The sequence below is a fragment of the Scophthalmus maximus genome, chromosome 14, assembly GCF_022379125.1.
Source record: "Scophthalmus maximus strain ysfricsl-2021 chromosome 14, ASM2237912v1, whole genome shotgun sequence".
In the NCBI taxonomy this organism is placed as follows: Eukaryota; Metazoa; Chordata; class Actinopteri; order Pleuronectiformes; family Scophthalmidae; genus Scophthalmus; species Scophthalmus maximus.
Window position 1 is genome coordinate 10,225,932 of NC_061528.1, and position 24,069 is coordinate 10,250,000.

Sequence of the window (24,069 nt, forward strand, 5' to 3'; positions counted from 1 at the left end):
GCCACATGCTAACTATTTTTAACCAGTTCTTTCCTCCTCCTCCCCTTTTTCCGGCTCTTTCCCTCATATATTCCACCGCAGAAATGAGGAACAAACTCGCTGTCCTCGCTGCTGCTGCTTCTTTGCCCAGAGTAATTGTTAAAAGTCCACATGACATCTAAGGAGGTTGGTGGGATAAAAAAAACGGTCACTTGAACAAAAGTCCCATTGTAATTTAAAAAAGAAACATCGTAATGCACACGTCCTTTAAATGAACTTGTTTTGATGGTTTGTGAGTCTAAACAACCTTCATTCTCACGTCTAACTCACATTTTCCCTCCCATCAATGATAAACAAGTAAATGGTTTTCCCGGACAAAGCTACGCATGAAAAAACATTAATTGAGCTCCTCAGACTTTCTGTAAACTCATTACGTCATGCTTGGCTTGTCATCCATACAATGCTCACTTCTTCATGTGGCTGGGCGGCTCCAGGAAATATGGAGTGTCACAAGCAGACCTCTCATCCTCACAGACACTTCCCACAGTCATCAGTATTCTAATGACTCACGGGTGTTTATTTTTAGAGATAGAGAGATTGATGAGATGCTCGTATCATCCTTAACCACCAACTAATTAACTAATTAGGACATTCAAATGAAGACTTGCTCTGGATAATGCAGCGTGGCTTTGGCATGAGCAAACAGCTCTCGATTTTAACTGCTCGACTCAGCTGAGGCGGAGCGTGTTCAGCCTCATGGTCTCTTGCTCATGAGCTGTTTTCAGACATGAACTCCGGAAATGTGAAGAATATTGGGTCCGGACATTTTCCAGAGTTTGCCTTTCATATATGAAAAAAGAAATTGGGGCGGGATTATCGTGACCAACAAGACCAATCAAAACTTTGTTGTGACCACCAAGCACGTTGCTCAGAGTCATGGGCCGCATGGTTGCGGTGATGGAGAACCAATTCCAAACATGACCACGTACGCTACATACTATCATACATACTATTTGAAACATTAAAAAAAAGATTGTCCGCGTCGGACGCGATCACACCAACAGGAACATTTCTGGGACAGTCTGTGGCGTCTGTGTAGAGCATGCTGGAGGCAGAACATGGTGATAAATACGCTGCGGAAAAGCCTTTTGTTTTCTGACATTTTCCAGAAATGTTACCAGAGGGCTGGCAGGAATAGTTCAGGAGCAACATTTCCAGGTATTTGGGTTCTCCCATGCAGCCCCTCTGGTCAATTTCAGGAAAATGTCTGGCCTGTCTGAGAGCAGCTGTGGTTCATGTTTGCCTCATTGGTGCTACTTAGTTGTGTTGCACTATTGATTGGGGCAGGTATTGATCACACAAAATGATGCTGCATTCGGTGACAACAGCAGCACCTGTGACACTGACGGTGTCACTTTGACATTTGTGTGTCCATTTACTAATCAGAGCACGTGTTCAGTTTAAGATCCAATGAGGGGTCATTTAATCCCCGCCACACCAATCCACCTCACTTTGGCGTCCGAAAACAGGATCTTAATTTTTTCAAGATCTTCAGTGATTGTCAATCACAGTCCACTTATGCTGACTTTGAACTCACCTGCTCCAGCGGCCTTGAAGGCCTTGAATGATCCCACCGTCTGTGTTATAATTAGTTGGGTTGTTCTTTTTACCATTGACACATGACCTTTTCACCTTGTTCTCACCATGTTTAGATTCTCTCTGGTCAGATATGTATCATCATCCATCTTTTTGCACTGATTGGTATCGCACCAGGTGTAATGTGTCAGCATTCTGTAGACTTTAATTGGAAGGAGATATGGATGATGGCATATTACTGCTGTAAATCAGCTCCTTATAAAAGCTAACATGTAATGCAGCTATGAGCAGGTTTGGGTCACATTAAAGTTTTGTGGCGGTTTCTCAATGCAAAATTGGATTGGATCAACCTGATCCAGATACTAACTTTTCAAGATCCGGATCACCAGTGCTCCAAATGGGACTACATATCACAATGTGGGCTACTAGCTATGAAGAACAACTGGTAGAAGAGCCATCATGGGGTCACTCTAAATGGTTTTATTTGAAGAGACAGAAAACAGCATAATAAAACGATACCAACACTCCCTTCAATGTCAATGTCTTTTAAACAGTCTGACCCCTCGTCTGACCTTTTCTTGCAGCAAACACAGGTGAGCAGTCAAGCTTCAACACTGCTCACTGCAAAACAAGATGTGCAATTGAGCGCTTAAATGGAGTTCTGAACAGGCGCCTTAACTGCTTGTGAATGGAAACATACGGCGCGTTTGACATTGTTATCAGACTGAATGACCATCTGTGATATATCTGAGTCAGTGACTGAAGATCCAGACCAACTTCCAGCATTCGCTCAGAGTGAGGGACTGGTTCCTCTCTGATGATTGTGCCATTTTAATTATTATACAGTGATAAATGACTTAAAATTAAATGCACTGTATATTTTTTTTTCCGTGATATTGACAGCTTCTTCAGGGGATTATTTTATGGAGACAAAATCTTTTTTTTCCCTCAACTGTCCTGAAAAGCCCAATAGGACTGCTAATCTCTACTTAATCTAATTTATCACTGTAATGGCTGAACAAATCAAGTGTGAAACAAGTAAACGTATATTCATATACGACAAAAAACAAATTGTTTTGTTTTATTTAATTTTATTCCTGAACCGAACCTTCTGCTGGGATCAGGATAATCAAACATTGGATCAAAGGTAGTAAAACGTATGAATGGAACGTAATGAAGGTTTGATCCAGATCAAAACCAAGACTGTATTATGTGATGTAATCCAATTTTGCAATCTTTTTTCTTTTGAACAACTCATATTCAAGATGTTTGTAGTTCGACAGACAAAATCTGTTCCAATTACTTCTGAACAACTGGGCCCTGATTATGTAATCCCAATTACTGTACATGTAATCTGTTACCAACCAACCCTGGCTATGAGCCACCTGACAGTCTTATGATTATGACTGAAACAATGTACCTCATTCTCATCTTATCTTAGAGAAGAAAAATGCATTTCACTGTAACATCCAAGGGCTTAATCCCACATGGCTCCATTTTAAAGGTTAATAATCCCTTTAATTAAAGGATAAGCCTGCTATTGAACACAATAGATGGATATAGACACAGCAATTAGTTCAATAATTAAGGTTTTAGTGCTGGACAGAGATGAGAGCGCTCTGGTGATGTGTCATAAAATTCATAGAGTTGTTAGGATGCTGTTAGTGTGTTGGTTGCAGCTTTACAGCAGTACGGCTGCATATGCACTCAGGGTGGTGGGGAAACATGGCGTCCCTGTGGACGGAGCCACAACAGCTGTTCTTGCCTGAGCCCGGTGTTTCGCACAATATGATCGCTCCATCAGCGAGCCCCCTCTCCAAACAGCCGCATCTGCATTCATCAAACACACTTATCAATAAACAGGGTCGCGCAACAATAAATGATCTCTGAGAGTGAACAAAACAGGGAGCCTGGAAAAAAACGTCACCCGTACAGTTTAATCACTGATGTAGTTAATCAATAAAGCAGCTTCATATCTTTCAATTAAAGTTTTATTTGCCGCAAACGCTTGCCGTACCTGTCTGCATGTGTTTGTTTGTTTTTCCTTCATTAATGTAACCTGTTGGGGCTGGGGAATGGAGGTGGCAGCTGCTGATGACCAGTCACGACGGGGCGCTTGTGTTTGTAATTGCATTTTGTCACCTACAGAGGGTGTTAAGAATGCTTGTTAAAAGCTGGGGGAAATCTCACAGTAACAATTATTGTAGAGCAAATTACCAGGTAGGCAATATCTGCGCTGTCAAGAAAGGTTAGGAGAAATGAGGAGAAGAAGATGGACTATTCAGACATTCATCATGGCCATAGTTGCCACTTCCAAATTGAAAATTGGAGGGAATGCATCCTTCATTTTCTCAAAATTTGAATGAGTTACTGATTAATGCTGTGATTGACAGAGAGGCCTGGATAAATAAATAGGATGGTAATTTGTTTCTGTTTTGTACTTTAGATCCATTCCCACATATAACTTCTCAGCCTTTTGGCACAATGATGAACAAGATGTGGCCACATGTGCATCAGGATCCGACCGCTCACATGAACATGTATGTGAACAGACATGTGATAGTTGCACATGAACATGTATTAATGGATCTAATCTGGCTTCAGATGGTGTTGGGAGGATTTTTTTTCTTTGGCAGTGGCTGCAGTGGTAACATTACACAGTGTTGCCACAGGAGACTTTCACTCTACCATCTGTCTCTTTCAACTCTGTATATTACATTTACACCACGTGCTTGGAAATGTAGCTTCCTCATTTTAATGGGAATGTGAGGCAACCGTAAAATAAATATTCTCACTTTCCTCTGGCAACCAGGGTGATGCTGGCGTCCAACAGCATCGCCCGTGTTCATTTGCAGCAGCATTGTCCTTTGAATTCCATTTATGGAGAGCTGTAAATTGAATTATTGAAAAGCTATTGTTTGTTGCATGAAATCATTGAAGCAGTAAAGGGGTTAAAGTCAAAGAGTCATAAAAACAATAAGCAAGGGTGAGAAAAAAATCTACTCCAATCAGGATTGGGTCAATATTTAGCCCCTCACCATATCACAGGATTTAATAGGACATGCTCCATGTGTATTTATGGATTGCAGACATCTGCTGAAAATGGGCTTCGGTTTAGGTGATATTGATTCTGGATTTTTAGTCTCACTCAGTAAGACATAGGTAACTTTAAGTTTTTGGTGGGTGGGGGTATTTTGGGACATGATCTAGTTTGTTGGAAAAAGTAGGGCTGAGGTCCCTTGAGTGCAGTGAACAGGCCAAGTTTTAGCTGCTGTATGTCAGTTTGAAGTGAAAGTATAAATCTGTCTCTCATTTATTTGTAAAAGACATTTTACCATAGTGTATACTCCATGAACATTATTGGGCTGAAACTCTTTAGTTGATTCATCAATTAGCTGAGTCACAGAAGATCAATGGCCAATGATTTTGATCATCGTTTAATTGTTTTAGTCATTTTTAATGGATCTATTTGTAAGTTTTGCTATTGATACATAGCCACCATTAGCATTAACAGCTGTCTACTGGATACTTGACGAGTTCTGCAACTTCATCCATTTAATCGTAAAGAGCAAAGTGGGCAAATTAAAACCTCTGAAGAAAGAAACGCTTAGGACAGGGGCTGGGGGCGGGATAATCGTGACCAACAAGACCAATCAAAACTTTGTTGTGACCACCAAGCACGTTGCTCAGAGTCATGGGCTGCATGGTTGCGGTGATGGAGGCCCAATCCCAAACATGACCACGTACGCTACATACTATCATACATACTATTTGAAACATTAACATTGCATACATTTATTGTACTGTTCATTCCTTTTTGTATTTTTTGACATTTTGTATTGTTGGTATTATGGATTTTACTGTGTTTATACTACTTTTCAAACAGCACTAGCACTAGGTTCACTTTGATCGAGAAAATGGACAAATAGCCTCTTGAGGCAAAGATGCCAATAATTTACAGGTTTTCAAATAGGAATATCTTCATGTTTTCATTGTCTTTGTTGATGATACCAGAGTTAATATTTGCTGCGCAGACAAAACGGGCTGTTTTAAAATGTCAGTTTTGGCTTTGGGATATTCTATTACTTTCCGAAATTTAATGCTCCAAATAATGAATTGATGCAATCAGAGAACAATCAACAAAGTAATCAATAATGAAAATCCTTTAGTTGCAGACCCACTGCAGTGTATTCCTGTATCAAACTGCTAAGAAACATCCCACATAGGCTCCACTGTCTCTGCTCCGATCGCAGTCTCTGTTTAGCCATTTGCAAGCTGTGACCATTGTTGATTCAAGGTGAGACCTGATATTATTGCCATATAGGCTTGTGTTTTTATTGTTGTTATTTTCAAGAATGGGCCCATTTTGTCATTTAATTGAGGCTCATGGGCTTGGCTGTGAAACGGCACACGGGGGAATAAGACGTCAAGCGGCTGAATTTCCACAGCCATTAACTGTTCCACACTCAATTAGAATGCATAGGATCCTGACATTTCATAACTTATGGGTCTCCAGGCTGATATAACCCCCCACTATAAAAGAAGCCCCGCTCTGATGACAGAGCCAGATACTTACATCCTCTCGGAGATTTAAGTGATTGCTTTGTGAATTTTTGCAGTGCCGAATCAAGGCTGGATAAAAGGCACGCATGATGTGATTAAAACCTTCCAGGAGCTCGGTGTTATAACTGCAGTTTCCCGTGTCGGTGTGGCATAAACATTGTGCTGCTGTGCACAGAGGAGGCAGCAGATTACTCTTTAGAGGTCTTCTCTAACTATGAGTTTAATCCAGATTCATGGCAGAAATCTCATAGTCCAATGTCTAATAAATCAAGTTGCATATCAGATATAACGAGAGTGTGGAATACATGTATGACGCTGTTGTGCCACAACATAAATATGAAATATGAACAGCAGCAAATTGAGCCACTTAATAAAAGCCAGGGTTTGTTGTGCAGTTATGAGCCATCTTGGGAAAGGTGATCCTGACAATCAGAATTATGATGACAGAAATGTACTTTGATTGCGGTTTAATTTTCTTTGGTGAACTCTCGCCACCACTATTACTCAGTTTCAAAACAGACAGGTCCTATTTGCCAGGTAATTAATAACAGGCCGCTGAGGCAAGATTTAGCTATTATTTCTAATATGCTGTGTGATTGTAAAAAGCACCTTTTCCAACAGTACGATTGAATTCATTTATATCTTGTTATTTTGTAAATGCTTTTCCAGAGCTTTAATTTATACAAAGTGAAGGTGAATTTTCAGCACAGCCATCAGTAATCTAATTTAAAGAGAGACTGCTGCTATCTGAAGGGTTACCAATTAATTCAGATTGATTCCATGTATAATTCAGTATATTACAAAGAGCAGTATCAAGCTTTCATTATGCCGTGCATGACTGTTTGCTCCTTTGAGTTTTTTGGCTTGTTTTTCACCACCAACACTTTGAAAGAAGAAAACTAGTCTGACGCTTAATCACTCAAATCATGAATATTAGAATGTAATGTTGAGGCAATGGGTTTTTAAAGAGTCACTCCTAATCATTAAGTACCGAACAAGGATTTGGACCAGAGCGGAGAAATTGAAGTCAGGGGTTGGCCGATAGATCACACTTTCCTTGAATTCTCCGTTGGTGGCAAACCAATAAACTTAAAATAGGTGAGGCCCTCTGCCATGAACAACAAAGCCCCATCAGCCGTGCCTCCAAGGTGGAGCCACCTATGGGTCATCGCTGCTGTGACTCCCGACAATATGACAGATTAACGACAACAGGTTGAGCCCTGCACTTTCGGCCGCCCACAATCTCAATTATGTCTGTCTTAATGTACACTGAACAGCCACAATCACAGGGCCATGGACAGGGTAAACACACTTGCAGGAAGCAGACTAGTGACAGGATAATAAAGTGCCATGATTGATTCAGCTTGCTGTGTGCCAGATCAGTTTATTGTGTGGGAGGAGTGGTACCAGATTGTGTAGGATTCTGTGGTGAGATATCTGTTGTCTTGGTTCAAGAGCGGAGCTGAGGCCAGCAGAATGATTCTGGGTAAATGTTATGATTTACACAGACAAATGGCTTCCTATGACTGTTGTGCTGTATTGTGTGCTATGTTTTGATGTCTATATACTATGCCAGTGGTGGAGAAAGACATATTTTCTCTAAAAAAAAAAGTCAAACTAATACTACCACACTATGAAGATAATCTGTTAAAAGTAAAAACCCAGGATTGAAATTGTTACTGAAACTATGTTATTGAAACTATCCTCTTGATTAGTTTACTAATCATTAGCTGTATAAATTTCATATATATGTTTTTATATATATATTTTTTATGAGTCTGAAACCACCATCAAGTCTTAAATATGTGATAAAAGCAACAAATAGTCACCTCTAAGAAACTGGAACCAGTTCAGTTGACAGTTATTAATGAGTAATAAAGTAGAATGAAATAGAGATACACAGTTGTGTACTTAGGCACAGTACTTAAGTAAATCTACTTAGTTACAGTCCACCATTGAATTTCGACATTAATGTATTTCTGTTTCAGTTCGACTCTCTTTTCATTTCTACAGTAGACTTTCATGATGCCAAACTTGTTCTGTTCTACAAAGGTTTATAAAAACAACAACAGCAGCAGTGTCACCTGGCTGATGTCGGCAGCAGCCGCGACTGTATGTCTGTGCTCATACATTTGAAAGAGAGTTAATGCATATTAGTGGGGCCTATAAAAGCAACTAATTGAGCAGTCCGGATCTTGCTGAGTTGGGCATCTGTGAGTGACATTGTGCAGCTCCAGGACCTACACCAGACTGCCTTTATTAGCTCTCTGAACTGGGATGTAGGTCAGGCCATTAAAAGCAGGAAGGGCTCTCTCACTAAACATTGTTGCGACAGCCTCGCGTTTGACCTGCCAGTCTGTGAACCGCACTGAGGAGACATTTTTTGCAGCAGAAGCAGCACAGTGTACAGCACTTAAGTGAGGAAACATTATACAACAGTTTGCTGATCAAAAAAATGTTAATCTTACTTTAAAGCCGTTGAATTGAGCACAATAAAAGGCAGCCATATGCGTCCCTTAAAAATCAACAGTGTTCCATGTGAGTGCTAAGTAAACATGCATTGAATATTAGCTCATACGTAACAAGCCTCATATCCAGTGTTGGTATTGTGATTTTGTAAGTGATTGATACAAAGCCTGCACATTACAGCTCATATGTTAATTTTTGAGACATTCTCATTAAAGGCGACTTATCGATGGTAAATGAGCTGTTGATTTTTTTAAGTATATATTTGTTTTCGTTCACAAACAGAGCAAAGCTGTAACAGTCTCCATATTCAGGCATACACATGTTTAGCAGTTAAATAGTCTTTAAATCAAAACTCAGCCATTAAATTTCAGCGTGACGACAGAAATAAACTGAACTAGACAGAACACCTCACTAAATCACCATCTAAAACATAAAGTAGTTGGGCAATAATATTTCAATAGGGGGCAGCACACTGCCATTACAGATTGGCCTTTAAATCATATTTAATTGCTCTTTTTGTGTAGTAGACTGTAACCGCACTTTGACTGGAGCTCGAAACATACTCATAATCTGCTATACTGTGTGTAACATATACTGTCTGTCTATCAAACTCTTTCTCCATATGCCATCCGTAACAACCTTCTGTCTGCGGAAATTAACGTGCATATCTTTGTTAGGTGTCGTAATAAAAACAGACAACAGTGCATCCCAGTAATGGACCACAGCATGAGGTCAAGCGGATTCCTCTAAAGTGGCCAACTCGTTTTCTTTGCCTGTCATCAGCCGTGGGTGGCTTTTACTAAAGTGTCATAAGCCATTTGATTGTAAATCTCGGTGACCTTGAATTCGCTGGAGGAAGCACAGATCCGTAAACCAATCATCGCACGGCTGCCCCTGTCAGCCACGCTCCTGTTCACACAGCCACCGCCTGAATTTCCTGATGTTAAACAGAAGATGGAATAAAGCTCAGTTCACACCAGTGTTTGTAAGAACACAGTGGCAGTTTTAAACTCTCTTCACAATCCAGCAAATACTTGCACAATAGTATTTCTGTTCAAGAATTGTTTAATACATTTTTTTTTAAACCCTGAGCATAGTAGATAAAGAGGTGTTACAGACTTAGCTAAAACGTCTGCATAGAGGCTAATCATATTGTGAGCCTCAGCATTTCTTACACCACTTCCAACTGCCCTGCACACCACCTGCACAAAGATCAGTGTTATTATGGATTTGCTGAAAAATCTATTTTGTGAATGCTAATGTCCTTTAAATCTTTCAGAGATGAAGAGCCCTCGGTGCATTTCTGTGGGATGATTTTCAGTGAGTATCGGTCAGAGATCTGCCGTGTACTTCTACTGTGGATTAATGGACGAGCTGCTTGAAGGCTACTCTCTCTGAAACAGGGATCTCAGTTTCTCCGAGTAACCTACACAGGTTGAAGAATATTATTTTTCTCAAACAAAACATCCCAAGTTGAGACCAGGCAGTTTCCACCCTCTTCTCCACGTGTTCTCCATTTTGAACTGGGAAAGGGAAGTTGAATACGCTCATTCCTCTGACATCTTAATAATAATATTTATGAATATTTAATCAGCCTGTGTGTGGCTGAATTGTGTTGTTGTGATGGTACAAATAATGTGTTGCTTTCTCGGTTTGTATCTCCAAAATGTCAACTTTTCATGAGCGGAGTTAAACAATTTTAAACAGATTTTAATCTTTTAGTCAAAGCTTCCTGTTCAATTCACAAGGGTTGAACAGCTTTTTGCCTTAAATATGGGAACTTGCAATAAAATCCATGTCAGATATTTCCACAAGAGGTTATCTGGTTTAATCTGTTACTGGATTTGGTCAATACGTCTAAGAGAAAAAAGACTGCCTCCATTGACATATGGGAGAATAAGGTGAACTGTAGCCCTACAGGCTGTGTATCCTTGGTGTTGACAAAGGAAGGAGCCTCTGTAGTTCCGTGCGCCATCCAGAGATGGAGATTAGCATGGAGCCATCAGCAGCGCTGCAGTCCCTCCCTACCCTGCTTCTGCTGTCAGACCGCCTCCTCCCTGCTTGTCAGGAGCTCCGTCGAGGAGCTGTAAAAACCTTTTCCCCTCTCCTTAACAACTGCAAAACAACACGCACACACCCCGGCTGAGGTGCCGGCTTTTCTGAGGCCTCTGACAGGACGTGCTGCAGGCACAAATTGTAATTCATAAAGGTTAAGGGGGTCAATGCCTTTTATTACCAGTCTGAGTGCATCCAGCTTGATGGGGCGGGCATGCAAATGGAATGTCTCAGATTGTTCTATGCGAGAACTCAGACAGCGAGTGCGTGCGTGCGTGCCTCTGAATGGGAGGAAGTAAAAGGTGGGTAAAGGGTGGTGGGGAGGTTGTCTGAGATCGGCTGCTCTCTCCACCTTCCACAGCCATGTAGGACCACACAGCCGCTGCCCGGTTAATTAGACAGTATGACATTGACCCCAGGTAGTTAACGGCCACTTTGATATGTGCTGTCTTGCAATTAATATATTGTAAAGCTTCATGTTTTATCATACGGTTAGCTCTGACCTATAAGGAGCCATTAAACTTGGGCCCCACAATACATTCTTACATTTACATTAATATCAACAGAAATAGTCATCAACAGTGTGAAATTAAAGATCTGTAATATGATAATTTCACTTTGAAAGCTCTCTCCCTCTCTGCACTTTAGTTAAAAACCAGAAAGATGAAAAGGTTTTGTCCCCCAATCCCCCAAAATTGGAAAAATAATTAAATCTATGGGATATTTATTTTGGTATATAGCAAGACTGATTAATATAAAATGAATTTCATGATGTAAAGTCTGTTGCCTCTTTTTCTGTGCTGTTACCATGACCCCGACAACTGCGGCTGTGATCACATTAGACCCTATTGCACCCTCTGCTGGACCTTTATAGGAACGACCTGGTTCTTCGTTGCTCTTCGTCACATCCAAGTTCCTACATGACACACAATGGTGCACTGACAGTTTTTTGTCTTAATGATAATAACTCGACGTGTTAAACTGTTTTACAAGATTAAAGGTTTTCTATGGCATTTTAATACAGACGTTTGATTTGGTCATTGCAAATTTACACATGATAATACATGCAGTTCACCAGAGAATAGAATAGTGTTAAGTGTCTTATTCCAGTCTCTTCTGTTTTAGAACAGATAATAAGTGGATTAAGATAGTCTAGAATAAAATATAACAGACTAGATTGGAATCAGAAGAATACAAAACAGATTACTGTGAAATAATATTAGATAAACTTTATTGATCCCACACCAGGGAAATGTACTGCAGCAATAAAAGTCAAAAAGAGGTAGACAAAAGAACATCCAATGAATGGATTCAAATAAAATGGAATAATATGATCAAATAAAGCAGGATACAATAGGATAGGACAGAAAATACATAAGATCCTTCATTTTCTCTTTCAGCATTTTTGCTGCACATGTGATCTACTGACTGATTCTACTCAGTGCTCATGAGGTCAGGAATCTGTGGCTCCATGTTCACTGTAAAACTGAAAAGATCATACCTGAGGAACCACAGGGACATTCCTCCCTTAAAGCCGGCAAAAGGCAGACTCCCCTGTGCTCATTACCTTTCCATCACAGACCAGCTGCTGTGGAGTCATTCATCACGATTACAAATCTGTGCCGGTGTTGGTAGCCTACAGCTCCACCATCAGCCTGTGAGATGCACAGACAGGCCCCCGAGCCATCGGTCCCCCTGGGCACAGTGTTAGATTCACAACACAACAGGTGATGGCAGTGGACAGCGTCAGGCAGCTTTTGTTTTCAGAGAAAAACTAGCACTGAAATACTCGTTGAATAATTCCTTTACTGTACCTGCAACCATGGGATGTAGACAATCTGTTGTTCTCTCTCTCTCTCCCTCCCTGTGTGTTTGAAAAGCAGCGCCAGCACATCAGACATGTCAGATTAGAATTTGGAAAACACCTGAAACAGAAACTTCCTCTTTTTCCAGCTAAATTTTTGATCCAGATGTTGATGCAGTTCAATTAAAATTGTGTTCCTGACTGTCAGTGTAAACAAACACAGGAAAGGGAAACATTTGGGGATTCAAAACACCAGTGAGGATCCCACCAATTTAATCTTAATTGTCATTTCCTGGTTTCATGTGACCCACAGGAATGCCACAGTCAAAAAAAAAGTTCAGCCGTGGAACAGACTCTTGTTCTCACAGTTGAACCCAGGACCAGAATGGCTGTGACACAATGTTCAAGAATAATAATGATCACAACTTTTTGCTAATGATTTTTTTTACTACATTTACCTCCGAAAATCCTTACCAATAGTTTCATTGTCTAATGTTGTTTAACTCTTAGCCATGAATAAAAAAAAAAGAAAAGGAAATGAAGTGTTTCAAGGTCCCCAGAAGCCTGTTGAACCTTTAGGCTCCTGCTTAAGGTTTGTGAAATGAGAGTAAATGAAATTTGAGTTTAGATCCCTGAGCTGACCAACGTTAGATCCCTGAGCTGACCAACGTTACATCCATCCCAAAAGGTTTTTAAATCTAAAGAAAGACATATCCATACTTTAAACTTTGTGTTTGGTCTTATTTACTAGTGATGCTGGATGCAGCTGTAAAGAAATCAAATAGTCCCTTAAAAATCCCCCTTAAGTTGGAGAAATCATCTTATTCCACACTGGCAGTATCACTGACATATTGTGCGTCAGGTTCCTCCAACTCTTCACTGCAAATAAATCTGCAGGGGTTTAGTTCAAAACTTCTGTGGATCCACCTGAGGCTGGATCACTACCTTGTTCTAGACAGCAGGTTTAACTATCTCAAGATAAGAGTTTCCATCTCCACAACAGCTGACAAGTTAAGACTACATGCATCCTATGTTCAAAAACTGAATTTTAAATTACTTAAGGTCCATTATAAAAAGGTTTGTTTTTTGAATTTTCAGCGACACTGAAAGAAATGTCACTAACTATAACTATAACATATAATCTCCAATATGACATAACTATGATAGGAATGTACCACTATTCACCCCTCAGAGATTTAAAAACTTTCCTGATGATGTACTTATTTTATTAGATGTTGTCTCAGTTGTGTGTCTGTAATCGTGTGTTGTCTGATTATGGATGTTTTTCTGGTTCTCGGGTGTCTCTTAAAAAAGAGATGTCAGTCTCAATGAGACAACCTGATTAAATCAAGTTTAAATGAGATAAAATAACATCAGCACATTAATCCTCAGCTCCTCCACTGGCCTGCCATATTAGTACAGATCAATTCTTACACATGGCGTTAATTTCCATCAATAACTTCAGATAAATTATCATCAATCTTAATGCTGGCTCTAGTGTGAACAAAGGTCAACTGGTTATGTTTCTGAACACATTGCTGCACTGCTCGTGTAGTATCAATAAAGTTTCTGTGAAATGACCTTCCCCCTGTCACACATCCGGGCCTCTCTACGTACTTCCCGTCGCGCATGCGCACTCGTCCACTGTGGTTCGACCTCTGCAGTCGGTAAGTGTATGATGGCAGTTTGAATGAGACAGAACCTTGTGACAAATCCCTGTTCATCCTCCCTCCAGGCTTCACGCGGCAGCGCACAAGTGCGGACACGGTGCAGCGCGGATGTGGATGTGCATGTGCATGTGTGTATTTCCTCCGCGGAGCCGTTTGACACGATCGTTTGACCTTACTTCTCTCCGCTCTTCCCTCCTCAGAGAGACCCGGGCTTCAGACCAGATTTGACCGAACCGGATAAAACGACCTAACCTCGAAAAATGTACGCCTGTGCAAAGTTCGTCTCCACGCCGGCGCTGGTGAGTTTACCGACCGACCCCTCGGCGTGTCTCCGTGCTGCGGATGCGAGTCGCGTCGCGTCGCCGCCCAAACCGACTGGGCCTCCGGTTGAACTTGACTGCGGCTGACGGGCCTGGGGTGCATCTGCAGACTAGGCCGGCGGGCTAGCGAGCTAATGCTAAAACACCGAATGACACGGACATTTTAATCTTCGTGGCGTCGTGGCTCTGATGGTCACGGACGAGGTGCATGTCAGGTGTCTTCAGTGAAGTGTCGCTGTGCCGCTGCGGCAGCGCGTAGCGGACATCTTCCATGATGGCCGCCAAGCTAAGGTCATCCCAAGCCTCTTGTGAGCCTCTTGTGGAGCCGAGTCCACCTGTAAACTCATCCACAGCCGAGTGCCACTCATGCACAAGTCTTCGCCTTTCATTTTGGGATGCGAGCTGCAAATGGTTGTCGCCCGGGCTTTTGCCCAAGGTCATATTTATGTTTCCTGTCGCTTCAGCTAGCTAACCAGCTAAAACTACAACGTGTCTGCTTATAAGTGATGTTCTATAATATGGCATCATGTAAAAAAAAATGCAATGCAACTAAGCACAAGTGACTGACAGCACAAACTGGACTGACAAATGCCACAGGTCACACACGCTGCAGGAAATGACACTGTGATTGACCGAGTGACATTCAAGGTGCCTTCCACCGCCAGCTGAGTTTTGGGAATAGAACCATCAGTGTGTTTTCTCTTATTGAGCTTGGAGCGTGTTGTGTAACTGACCATGTCCTGCTTTTTGCGGCCGCAGGTCCGTGCTGGCTCCCGGGCTCTCTACAGACCCCTCTCTGCCTCAGTGCTGTCCAGGCCTGAGATGACATCAGAGGTAAGATGAAATGCAGAGACCTGTCCTTCTGACACTTGTGTAGCTGCCAGGTAATTCATAACTAGTTGTGACTATTTGATTATTGTCATTTACTCCATAAAATGATGCCAAATGTTAAGTATTAACACTATAACATGTTAAATCATTCTGACCAACAACCAAAGGTCTCAAGACCTCAAACTCGAACTAACAAAACTCAACCTGCTTTAATAGAACTAATTTAAAAGTATCAGACTCCAGATTTGCAGTTTAAACAGTAATTATGAATTTATTCATCGAGTTATCAATCAATCCCATCACATAGATGGTTTGTTTTAACACTGTTTTGAGTGCGGACGTTTTGCGGAGATTTACAGTTGTGACTTTTCTCGCTCCAGAGCAGTGTTGCTGTGATGCCACAGAGCTCCCTCACCCAGGTCACACTGAGGGGCTTCCAGACCAGTGCTGTCAGCAGGGACATTGACACCGCTGCAAAGTTCATCGGAGCTGGAGCTGCCACAGTCGGAGTAGCTGGATCCGGTGCTGGTATTGGGACAGTGTTCGGCAGTCTCATCATCGGCTACGCTAGGTATGTTTCAGGTTTACCTGGAAATATCCTCAAAATCTTAAAAATTCACCTGGATCAATACATTTCGTTTTAATAGATGCACTGACATTTTGCACTTTTTCTCAGGAACCCATCTCTGAAGCAGCAGCTGTTCTCATATGCCATCCTGGGATTCGCCCTGTCTGAAGCTATGGGACTCTTCTGTTTGATGGTCGCTTTCCTTATCCTGTTTGCTATGTAAAAAATGAAAAATCTACTGTCAAATGACACGTTCATTACAGATGTGACTACATATTTTATTGTGGCTACCAAAATTGTTCCGTGTTGCTCTCATGGAAATGTACATTTTCAAGTCTTTCGGGCACTGTTGAAATAAGCAAAACATGTATTGTACGAATGTAAGAAATTACGTGATTAAAATACATGTTTTTGACTATTTAAGGATGGTAAAAACGTTTTACGTCTGGAATGTCATGTTAACACAAGAGAAAAGAAAGCGGTCAGGTTTTCTGAATGTCATCTTTCAGCTCCTAGACTTGCCATGCATCTGCCTTGTTCTTCTCAGCATCACATGCAATCTTTTTGGGGTCCACCATAATGAGTTTAATGTAATGGTAATGTTATTAGGCAGCAAGTGAGTGCTTGCTTTTTTAAATGGCATTGAATAAATCTAGACAATTTAATTAAGTTAAATAATGGGTTTTGACTATTTTTGAATGTCATGAATGAAAGTCCTTGGTGGGTTGTTTTCTAAAAACTGACCAAAAATAATTTAGTCTGACTGGATTGAATTTGATGAAAAGCTGAGACGGTTGATTTAAAATGTCAGTTTAGGAATGGATTATAGGTCACATTTATCTTAGCAAAAAAAACCAAACTAAGATTAGCTGGCTCCAACTTCTCACAGGGTTTTCTTGTATTATTGTAAATTTAATATGTTTAAGATCTATAGATGTCACCTAGTTCTTTGGGAACTGGTGACGAACTGTTATTGAGAAAAATAATTATTTTAATCTATAAATTGTGTACATAAAAGAAAGGGGTAATTTAAAATTAAATTTAAGCACTGGTGCATTTTAGTAGCCCTGCATACTAGCCTTTATAGAAATATAAAGGATAGAATCATCATTACATTCCTACACAAAATGTAAAGGGTCAAAAGTTTCAACTTGCATAGCAAAGTTATTGGAGTCAATATATTTCTTAATGTTTGAAGTATAAATATAAACAAAGTTAAAAGGAAACTAATAAATTAGAGGTTTCATAAACAATTACTACATTATAGTCAAGTATTTATGTGTTTGTCATTAGTCATGAGTTTTATGAAAAACAAGTCATGTTTGGGGAAAGATTTGCTCTGCACTTATGAATATGGCCGTTATGAGTGATATTTACAGTTGTGCTTGCTTTTCATTGAAATTTAATCGTGTCTTTCACCAAATTTCAATAAGATGGCTTATTTTATTTGGCATAAATTAAATAATAAAGTAAAAAGAACGGGCGGGAGTTCAGGCGCGTAGTAAAGAACCGACCACTTGTGTGACGTTTACGGAAGAGGCCGAGCTGTTCTCGCGATACTTTCGTGCAGACGTGGGATTTCGGAAGTCGAGGGTTGTGGCTGAGGGTAAGTGACCATAGAAACTGACAGCGACTGGGCACAAAGCGGCTGTAAAACATTCCGTTTGTGGCTCAGCGCGGGACTCGTGCTCCGGTACAACGAACCGGCCTCGAGAGACACGCTGACGTGTTTTCTGTTGACTGTGGCGTTCAGGTCCAAACATGGCGACGGTTGTATGTTAACGCGGGGCTCTGGCTATTTCATGGAAGCGATCAGAACAGATGATCACTCCCTCTCCTAAACCGTCACACGGTTCATGTGTGTGCTGTGTTTTCTTCATATTTACAACACACAACACGGTACAAACAGTTGTTCGGTCTTTCTTCAGTCGCGTGTTTGTACCAGAGTGAATGGACCTGGAGTGCAGCGTCTTTTGTGTTGACACTGGAGGTGTAAACAACCGGAGCAGCCGCCCTCCATTGACATGCTTTGTCCAAATAGTCAGGACTGTCACCTTCACGGTTCTGCTCCAGCCCTCCGCTCTTCACACGTTCTCCCATCTCAGCGCATCTGCTCAAATGAATTATTTACTGTATAATTAAGGATTTAAATCCTTATTTGTGAATCACACTGTAACGCAAATCTTTAGGTTTCATATTTAACCAAAGTCTGTGCCCCCCCCCCCCCCCCCCTGTTTATTTTATTTCAGGGTGATATAACAGGAATCCCTTACTATGAGTGATGATAAACCTTTCCAATGCACTGCTCCTGGCTGTGGACAGGTAAGTCATCTCCTGTTACTTGCCACAAACTGTGTCACCGTCTCACATTAGACAGGATTGAGGCTTGATGAACCTTTGTGTGTGTCAAATGTGCTGTTGCCTCCGAAATTTCCATCAAGTAACTGCACATGACACACACACACACACGGCAGCTTCATGATATTGTGCACACAGAGGCTGAAACCAATCAGGACCAATGGGCACAATGTATATTTAAGATCATGCACCATATGGGGTGCCCGGTGCCTAAAGCCATCTCACACAGTCACTCACCTTCTGTTGCATGTCCTACCTCTCTCTCTACCATTGCTTCCTGTCTCTCTAGTCTGACAACTGTCGTATGGTCAAAAGGCCTGTTGAAGTTACACGGAATAGGCCCGTCAACACATGCCAATTGTGTTTTATTGTTCCACTACTTTCTTCATCACGGTGATAAAGGTACATGATTAGATCTAATTTGACAGCTGCCTGGTCCCACACTGTGTCACTGGCTCAGCAACACTAAAATAACTGTTACTTGTTACTTTACCAACGACTTCAATTTCTTATATTGGCCTAAAAGGCATCAGATGAAAGGATGTTAGTATGCATGTATATGTAATGGCTTTTATTTATATATATTTTTCTCTGTTTTTGTCACTTGTACCCACCATTGTGCTGTATTGGCAACAAACCTGTATTGTATTAGGAGGTTTTTTTTTTTTTTATAAAGCAAAAAAGGAAAGTTTCCATTACATGGACAAAGAGGTTCCTAACTAATTCACAAAAACATCAGATTGCTGATTGTCACAGAAATTTACGTTCTTATTGTTAACAACAGACCTGCAAGTAATATCCTGGTTAAGGTCAAAATATTTGAATGAAGTTTTGTAGAGGTGTTTATTCAATATCATGGTCATTAGAGGCTAATGTTATCGTAGCGTTGAAATGTTAGTTGCTCCAGACCTTATTCTTGCAGATCGTGTCTCATTATCCTGTTCTCTTCTTGACCGTACATAGAGATTTACTAACGAAGACCACTTGGCCGTCCACAAACACAAACATGAGATGACCCTGAAGTTTGGCCCAGCGAGGAATGACAGTGTCATCGTTGCTGGTAATTCTTCTTGAAGTTGATGAATTTTTTGATGCAATTTGGTACTTTTAATCAGTTAAAATAACTGAAGGTTGTCCTCCACTGCAGACCAAACCCCTACACCCACCCGCTTTCTGAAGAACTGCGAGGAGGTCGGGCTCTTCAATGAACTCACAAGTCCATTCGACCACGACTTCAAAAAAGCAACTGAAGATGACATTAAAAAGGTTGCTCTTGTCAAACCCGGCAGCACATGACCCGACTCTTGTTTGTTTCACTGTTAAGTGTTTACATCTATGCTTACGCGTTTCTTCTTCTTTTTCTTCTGTTCCAAAGTTACCACTGGATTTGTCACCTCTTGCGACGCCTATCATACGAAACAAAACCGAGGAGCCCAGAGCTATGGAGACTCAACGAGACAGCCCTCTGCCTCACCCAGAATCCACAACAAGTGATGACAAGGTAATGGTTTGAAATAAACTGCCTCTTGTTATTTGTTCTAACCACAGAAAGTTTGCAAGACTGTCGTGAAGGATGTTCTCCTGCTTCTGTGACCAGTAACTTACTCTAGAATCTGCTGATCCTCTGGTATGAAAATGCATCTGATAGGTAATTTGAATTCGACTTTGACTTGACTGAAATAATCTTATGACTCAAACTGTAGCATAAAAATACTTACAACGCTGCACAAAAGATTTTACATTTCATTTTATTTCCTAATCTTTATTTTTCATTCCTAATATTGAGGAAATAGTGTAATATCAGCGTTGTGTAACTGGCTGTGATTAAAGAATTTGTTTTTTCGTGAAACACTTCCTGCAAATAAGGTGTTGTATGATGTTTCCAGGACTTATCTTTGCAGCCAACCCCAATGCCAACATCCACTATAGTCCACCCTGCATCCCTCCAAGTTCCCAATGTCCTTCTAGCAACCTCAGAGGCTAATGTTGTAATACAGCAAGCTCTCCCATCGCCAACATCTAGCTCTGTTATTACTCAAGTCCCATCCACTAATAGACCTATAGTGTAAGTAACTTAAAATGTCCATTTTTTTTTAAATCATAGTTTTATTTATTCATCCTTTTCCTCTATTTTTAAAATTTATTTTTTGTGCAGTTTCGTCTTGGTGAGGTCATATTTCATGAAGCATGTGCTTGTTTGATTTTTAATTTGCACTCTGCAGGAATGTTTATTATTGCTGTAGACATCACAAGCCCCGTCTTTAAAAAACATCAGTGTTGCTAAAATATTGACTGACAGCTTAATTTAATAATCACCTAAACACCAAATAATCATCACTGTCACACTGTTCAGAGCAGCTTTTGAAACATAATTGAGCCCTAATATTACTACATTAATTGTTTGAAAACAATAATTTGAGCTAAATGATCCTGTGCAATTTGAATTAATATTTAAAAATTCTGACAGATGATTTGGTGTTTTAAGAATACAGAAACCAGAAGTCCATATATGGGCAGAACTGATGTAACTGGATCTAAAGTGGCAACAAAACATGTTCTTTTGATGATATTCTTGAATCCGTTTATGCAACAATTGTCTTTATTTTTAGTCTTGTTTGAGTTGGCTTCCGCCTTGGGTTCCATTTTACTCCCATCAGTAGTTGCCTGAATAGTTCTTTATGTCAGTTCATATATCAGTAGCCATTCTTGTCTTAAATTTGTGACAGATTCTGTTTTGTGTCTTTTTAATCACAAAGATGTTTGTTGTTGTCCTCATTCTGATTTATTCTCTTTCCTTCAGCCCAGTGTCTGCCACCTTCCCTGTGCTCTTACAGCTGCCTAACGGCCAAACCATGCCAGTCGCTATACCTGCGTCTCTTACGAGCACAAGTGTGCATATCCCAACTACAATCCCTGTGAGTGTTCTGCCGGTTACACTTTGTTAATATTGTGTTTCACTGTGGGGTTTAAAGGGAATTAAGTCCACTGTGAAATTTTAATTATGCCCATGTTATGCTTTTCAGAAGTTTCCCTTTTCTCCCACTGAAACCGCATATCGCATGATCTTCATCTACAGATGGAGTTTTTTCCAGTTGTTGTAGAAAAGGAAATCTTTATGTTGCCATGTTTATGAAAGGACTCCTTGTCCATATCAGCTCAGTAATTGAGCTTCATAGTTGATTCTTGTTCTTGGGGAAACAGCAGTTGTTGAAACAGTCTCACCTTAACATCCATTCAGTAGCATTCCTCAGCTCTCAATCATCTCACAACAACTACTGAATGCACCTATAGTGGTGGGATTGTTTTCATGACGGCCTGTTTTCCAGGGACTAGAAAGAACAAAGTAATGAACTTAAGCATTTGTTTTCTCAACCAACGTAACTTTAGATTACTGTTGTAATCCAGTGTGTGGACTAACAGAATCACTGGAGTGTGTCAAATAACACGCTTTGCTGAGCACGAGTTTGCTTGTTTATGCCTCCTGGAGATTTAATATTAAAATAACGTAAATTCCTTGGGAGAAAAAAAACACTACTACTACTACTGTTACTCACGTTTTAGATTTTACACTGTGCACAGAAAAAGATTTACATCTGCAGCATTGAAGTCCTTCTCATGTGACATTCAAAGTACAATGTCAGGCTGTCGAGTAATATCAAATGTCTCCTCTGCTCGACTTGGACAAAGGGACTTTTTACAACTCTGACACCTCCGATTTGGCAGCAACTTGAAAGCAATAGGGGTTGAGTGAAATAATGGACTTTCGAGAACAACTGTTACAAAGACACTTGGCTGAGGCGCAGTGGGCTCAAGTCCAGGAGACTCCACCACTGTTTGTCCTTGTACAATTCGAATTAGCACTCTTGATTTCTGGCAGAGCAGATAGATGATGCTACTAATGTGTTTCTGCAAACCAATTATAATTGCAGCCATGAAGGCATCTCACATAGGAAACCTATTGCAAATGAAAAAGAATAAATGATGAATACTTGTTGGTATTTTGTTGAAGTCCCTCATGTGGAAGTTCATCTTGTTGTACACTTTAGTCCTGATTATCTGCGTGGAACACTGAACAGCACATGATTATCTCCTGATAGCAGCACAGCAGGGAAAAAAACCTGTATCTTCCCAGTCTGTGGGGATTGGGAAAGCTGTTGAGAAGAAAAGGAGGGCAAAAGTAAATGGAGAACATGAGCCACCCGTGGGCCTCCCCTTCACTCGATCATCTCCTCCCCCCTCTCATCTTCCTCTCCCTCTCTTGCACTCCCCCTGTCTCATTGTCTGCGGCTGCGAGAGGAGCCTGGCTCTGCCCTTCCGACTCATGTCTCTCCATCCTCTCTTCAGTTTCCCTGTCCATATGCTCTCACGCAGGCAGGCAGAGGTTCATTAGCGTGCACACTGCATCTCCAAGTGGTGCCCGCCTCCACAAAATAACAGGCCATCCGCCCTAATGAGGCTGAGATATGAGGAAACTATGAGAGCCAGCCGCGTGCGTGTGTGTGTGTGTGTGCGTGCGTGCGTGCGTGCATGCGTGCGTGCGTGTGTGTGTTGCCGTAGACTAATTTTCTCTTTGCTGATTTGTGTCTGTGTCTCTGCTGTCAGCTTGTCAGACCTGTCACCGTAGTGCCTAACGTCCCCGGGATCCCAGGACCTCCCTCACCGCAGCCTCAGCCCCAGCCTCAGCCCCAGCCTCAGCCCCAGCCTCAGCCCGCCCAATCAGAAGCAAAGCTGGTATTCATTATCTCCTTATTTACATCAAATATTATTTTTTACATGATGATTCTGTTATTTCCCACCTCAGAGGGATAATAACAACCAAAGTAGTAAGAGAGCTTAACGATAAGGACACAATGACTCTCTTTGACCTGATGAGGGCGCAAGAGAACGCCTGGGGAGCAGTGTGGAAGCAGTATGTTAGATTTTTAGTTACTATCGCCCTTTCATAAAGGTAACTATTTCACAATCAAATCATTGTTCCTTTTACTAAAATATGAATGATTATATTGTCATTATCTTTCGTCGCACTTTAAATGCAAAGATTCAGCCTAAAGTGTTTTACAGAACAGTATTAAAACAATGTTATGCCAAAAAAGAAAAAAAATTATATATTAATGATACCATGAAATATTAAAATCAATACCAGTATAACCTGTGAGAATCACTGCTAATCTTTGTCTTACATGATAATAAATAGAATATCTCTGGCCTTTTGACTGTTTGTTAGACAAAACAAGACATTTGAATTCATCAGTTTGGACTATGGGAAATTACAAGACGCATTTCTCACTATTTTCTGACAGCATAAAGATGAATCAATGTAGAAAATAATCATATCACATCAATCATTAACGAAAGAAATGATGTAGAATCCAGCTACTTAAAATCCACATAAATATATTCCAGCTATTCCTCTATGGGGAGAAGACGACCGCAGCGGTCTTGTAAACTTTTAAAGTCCTCCTGTGTGAAAAGTGATAGTTGAAGGAGCAGGGATATGAAGTGTCCTGAGTGGTATCAGTGGCAATGTGATGAAACACGGATCACAGAACCTGTAAGTGTTCGCAGCATGCGCCGCCTGTGGACATTAACGGATACACTATGTAGAGGAGGTGTGTGTGTGTGTGTGTGTGTGTGTGTGTGTGTGTGTGTGTGTGTGTGTGTGTGTGTGTGTGTGTGTGTGTGTGTGTGTGTGTGTGTGTGTGTGTGTGTGTGTGTGTGTGTGTGTGTGTGTGTGTGTGTGTGTGTGTGTGTGTGTGTGTGTGTGTGCGTGCGTGCGTGCGTTGAGAGGGAAGGATTGATCCTGACTGGTGAGGAGGAGGAGGAGAAGGGGAAGTGAGTGGGAGGGGGCTGTTGTCG

General features: G+C 41.0%; 2 protein-coding genes and 1 long non-coding RNA gene across 9 annotated transcripts in view; all 3 read left to right on the forward strand.

Moving 5' to 3' along the window:
* LOC124850989 overlaps window positions 1-12,533 on the forward strand; it is a 78,288-nt gene extending 65,755 nt beyond the window's left edge. For both annotated transcript variants that reach the window (XR_007032097.1, XR_007032098.1), the window contains one exon: window positions 9,887-12,533. This is a non-coding gene — a long non-coding RNA (uncharacterized LOC124850989). The remainder of the gene's footprint in view (window positions 1-9,886) is intronic.
* Window positions 12,534-14,029: 1,496 nt separating this feature from the next.
* Window positions 14,030-16,530, forward strand: atp5mc3a (ATP synthase membrane subunit c locus 3a). 2 transcript variants are annotated; one of them, XM_035651643.2, is made up of 5 exons: window positions 14,030-14,133; window positions 14,337-14,435; window positions 15,216-15,290; window positions 15,668-15,858; window positions 15,964-16,530. In XM_035651643.2, exons 2-5 carry the CDS (start codon window positions 14,397-14,399, stop codon window positions 16,076-16,078), a joined length of 420 nt encoding a protein of 139 aa, XP_035507536.1. In that variant the 5' UTR covers window positions 14,030-14,133; window positions 14,337-14,396; the 3' UTR covers window positions 16,079-16,530. The 2 variants fall into 2 exon arrangements, with proteins under 2 accessions (XP_035507536.1, XP_035507537.1); XM_035651644.2 differs by having other exon boundaries at window positions 14,099-14,222.
* An 846-nt stretch (window positions 16,531-17,376) lies between these two features.
* The window catches only part of atf2 (activating transcription factor 2), a 17,916-nt gene continuing 11,223 nt past the window's right edge, over window positions 17,377-24,069 (forward strand). The window contains exons 1-8 of one of the 5 annotated variants that reach the window (XM_035651638.2): window positions 17,377-17,461; window positions 18,105-18,177; window positions 19,177-19,273; window positions 19,361-19,479; window positions 19,589-19,714; window positions 20,100-20,278; window positions 21,014-21,128; window positions 22,816-22,944. In XM_035651638.2, the coding sequence (XP_035507531.2) occupies window positions 18,130-18,177; window positions 19,177-19,273; window positions 19,361-19,479; window positions 19,589-19,714; window positions 20,100-20,278; window positions 21,014-21,128; window positions 22,816-22,944 (813 nt within the window). In that variant the 5' untranslated portion in view covers window positions 17,377-17,461; window positions 18,105-18,129. The other 4 variants (XM_035651640.2, XM_035651639.2, XM_035651641.2 and 1 more) reach the window with 4 other exon arrangements.

Coding starts and splice junctions, on each gene's coding strand:
- atp5mc3a (XM_035651643.2), top strand. CDS start 14,397: ATGTACGCCTGTGCAAAGTTCGTCTCCACGCCGGCGCTG. Junction 14,436..15,215: donor TCGTCTCCACGCCGGCGCTG/GTGAGTTTACCG, acceptor TTGCGGCCGCAG/GTCCGTGCTGGCTCCCGGGC. Junction 15,291..15,667: donor GGCCTGAGATGACATCAGAG/GTAAGATGAAAT, acceptor TTCTCGCTCCAG/AGCAGTGTTGCTGTGATGCC.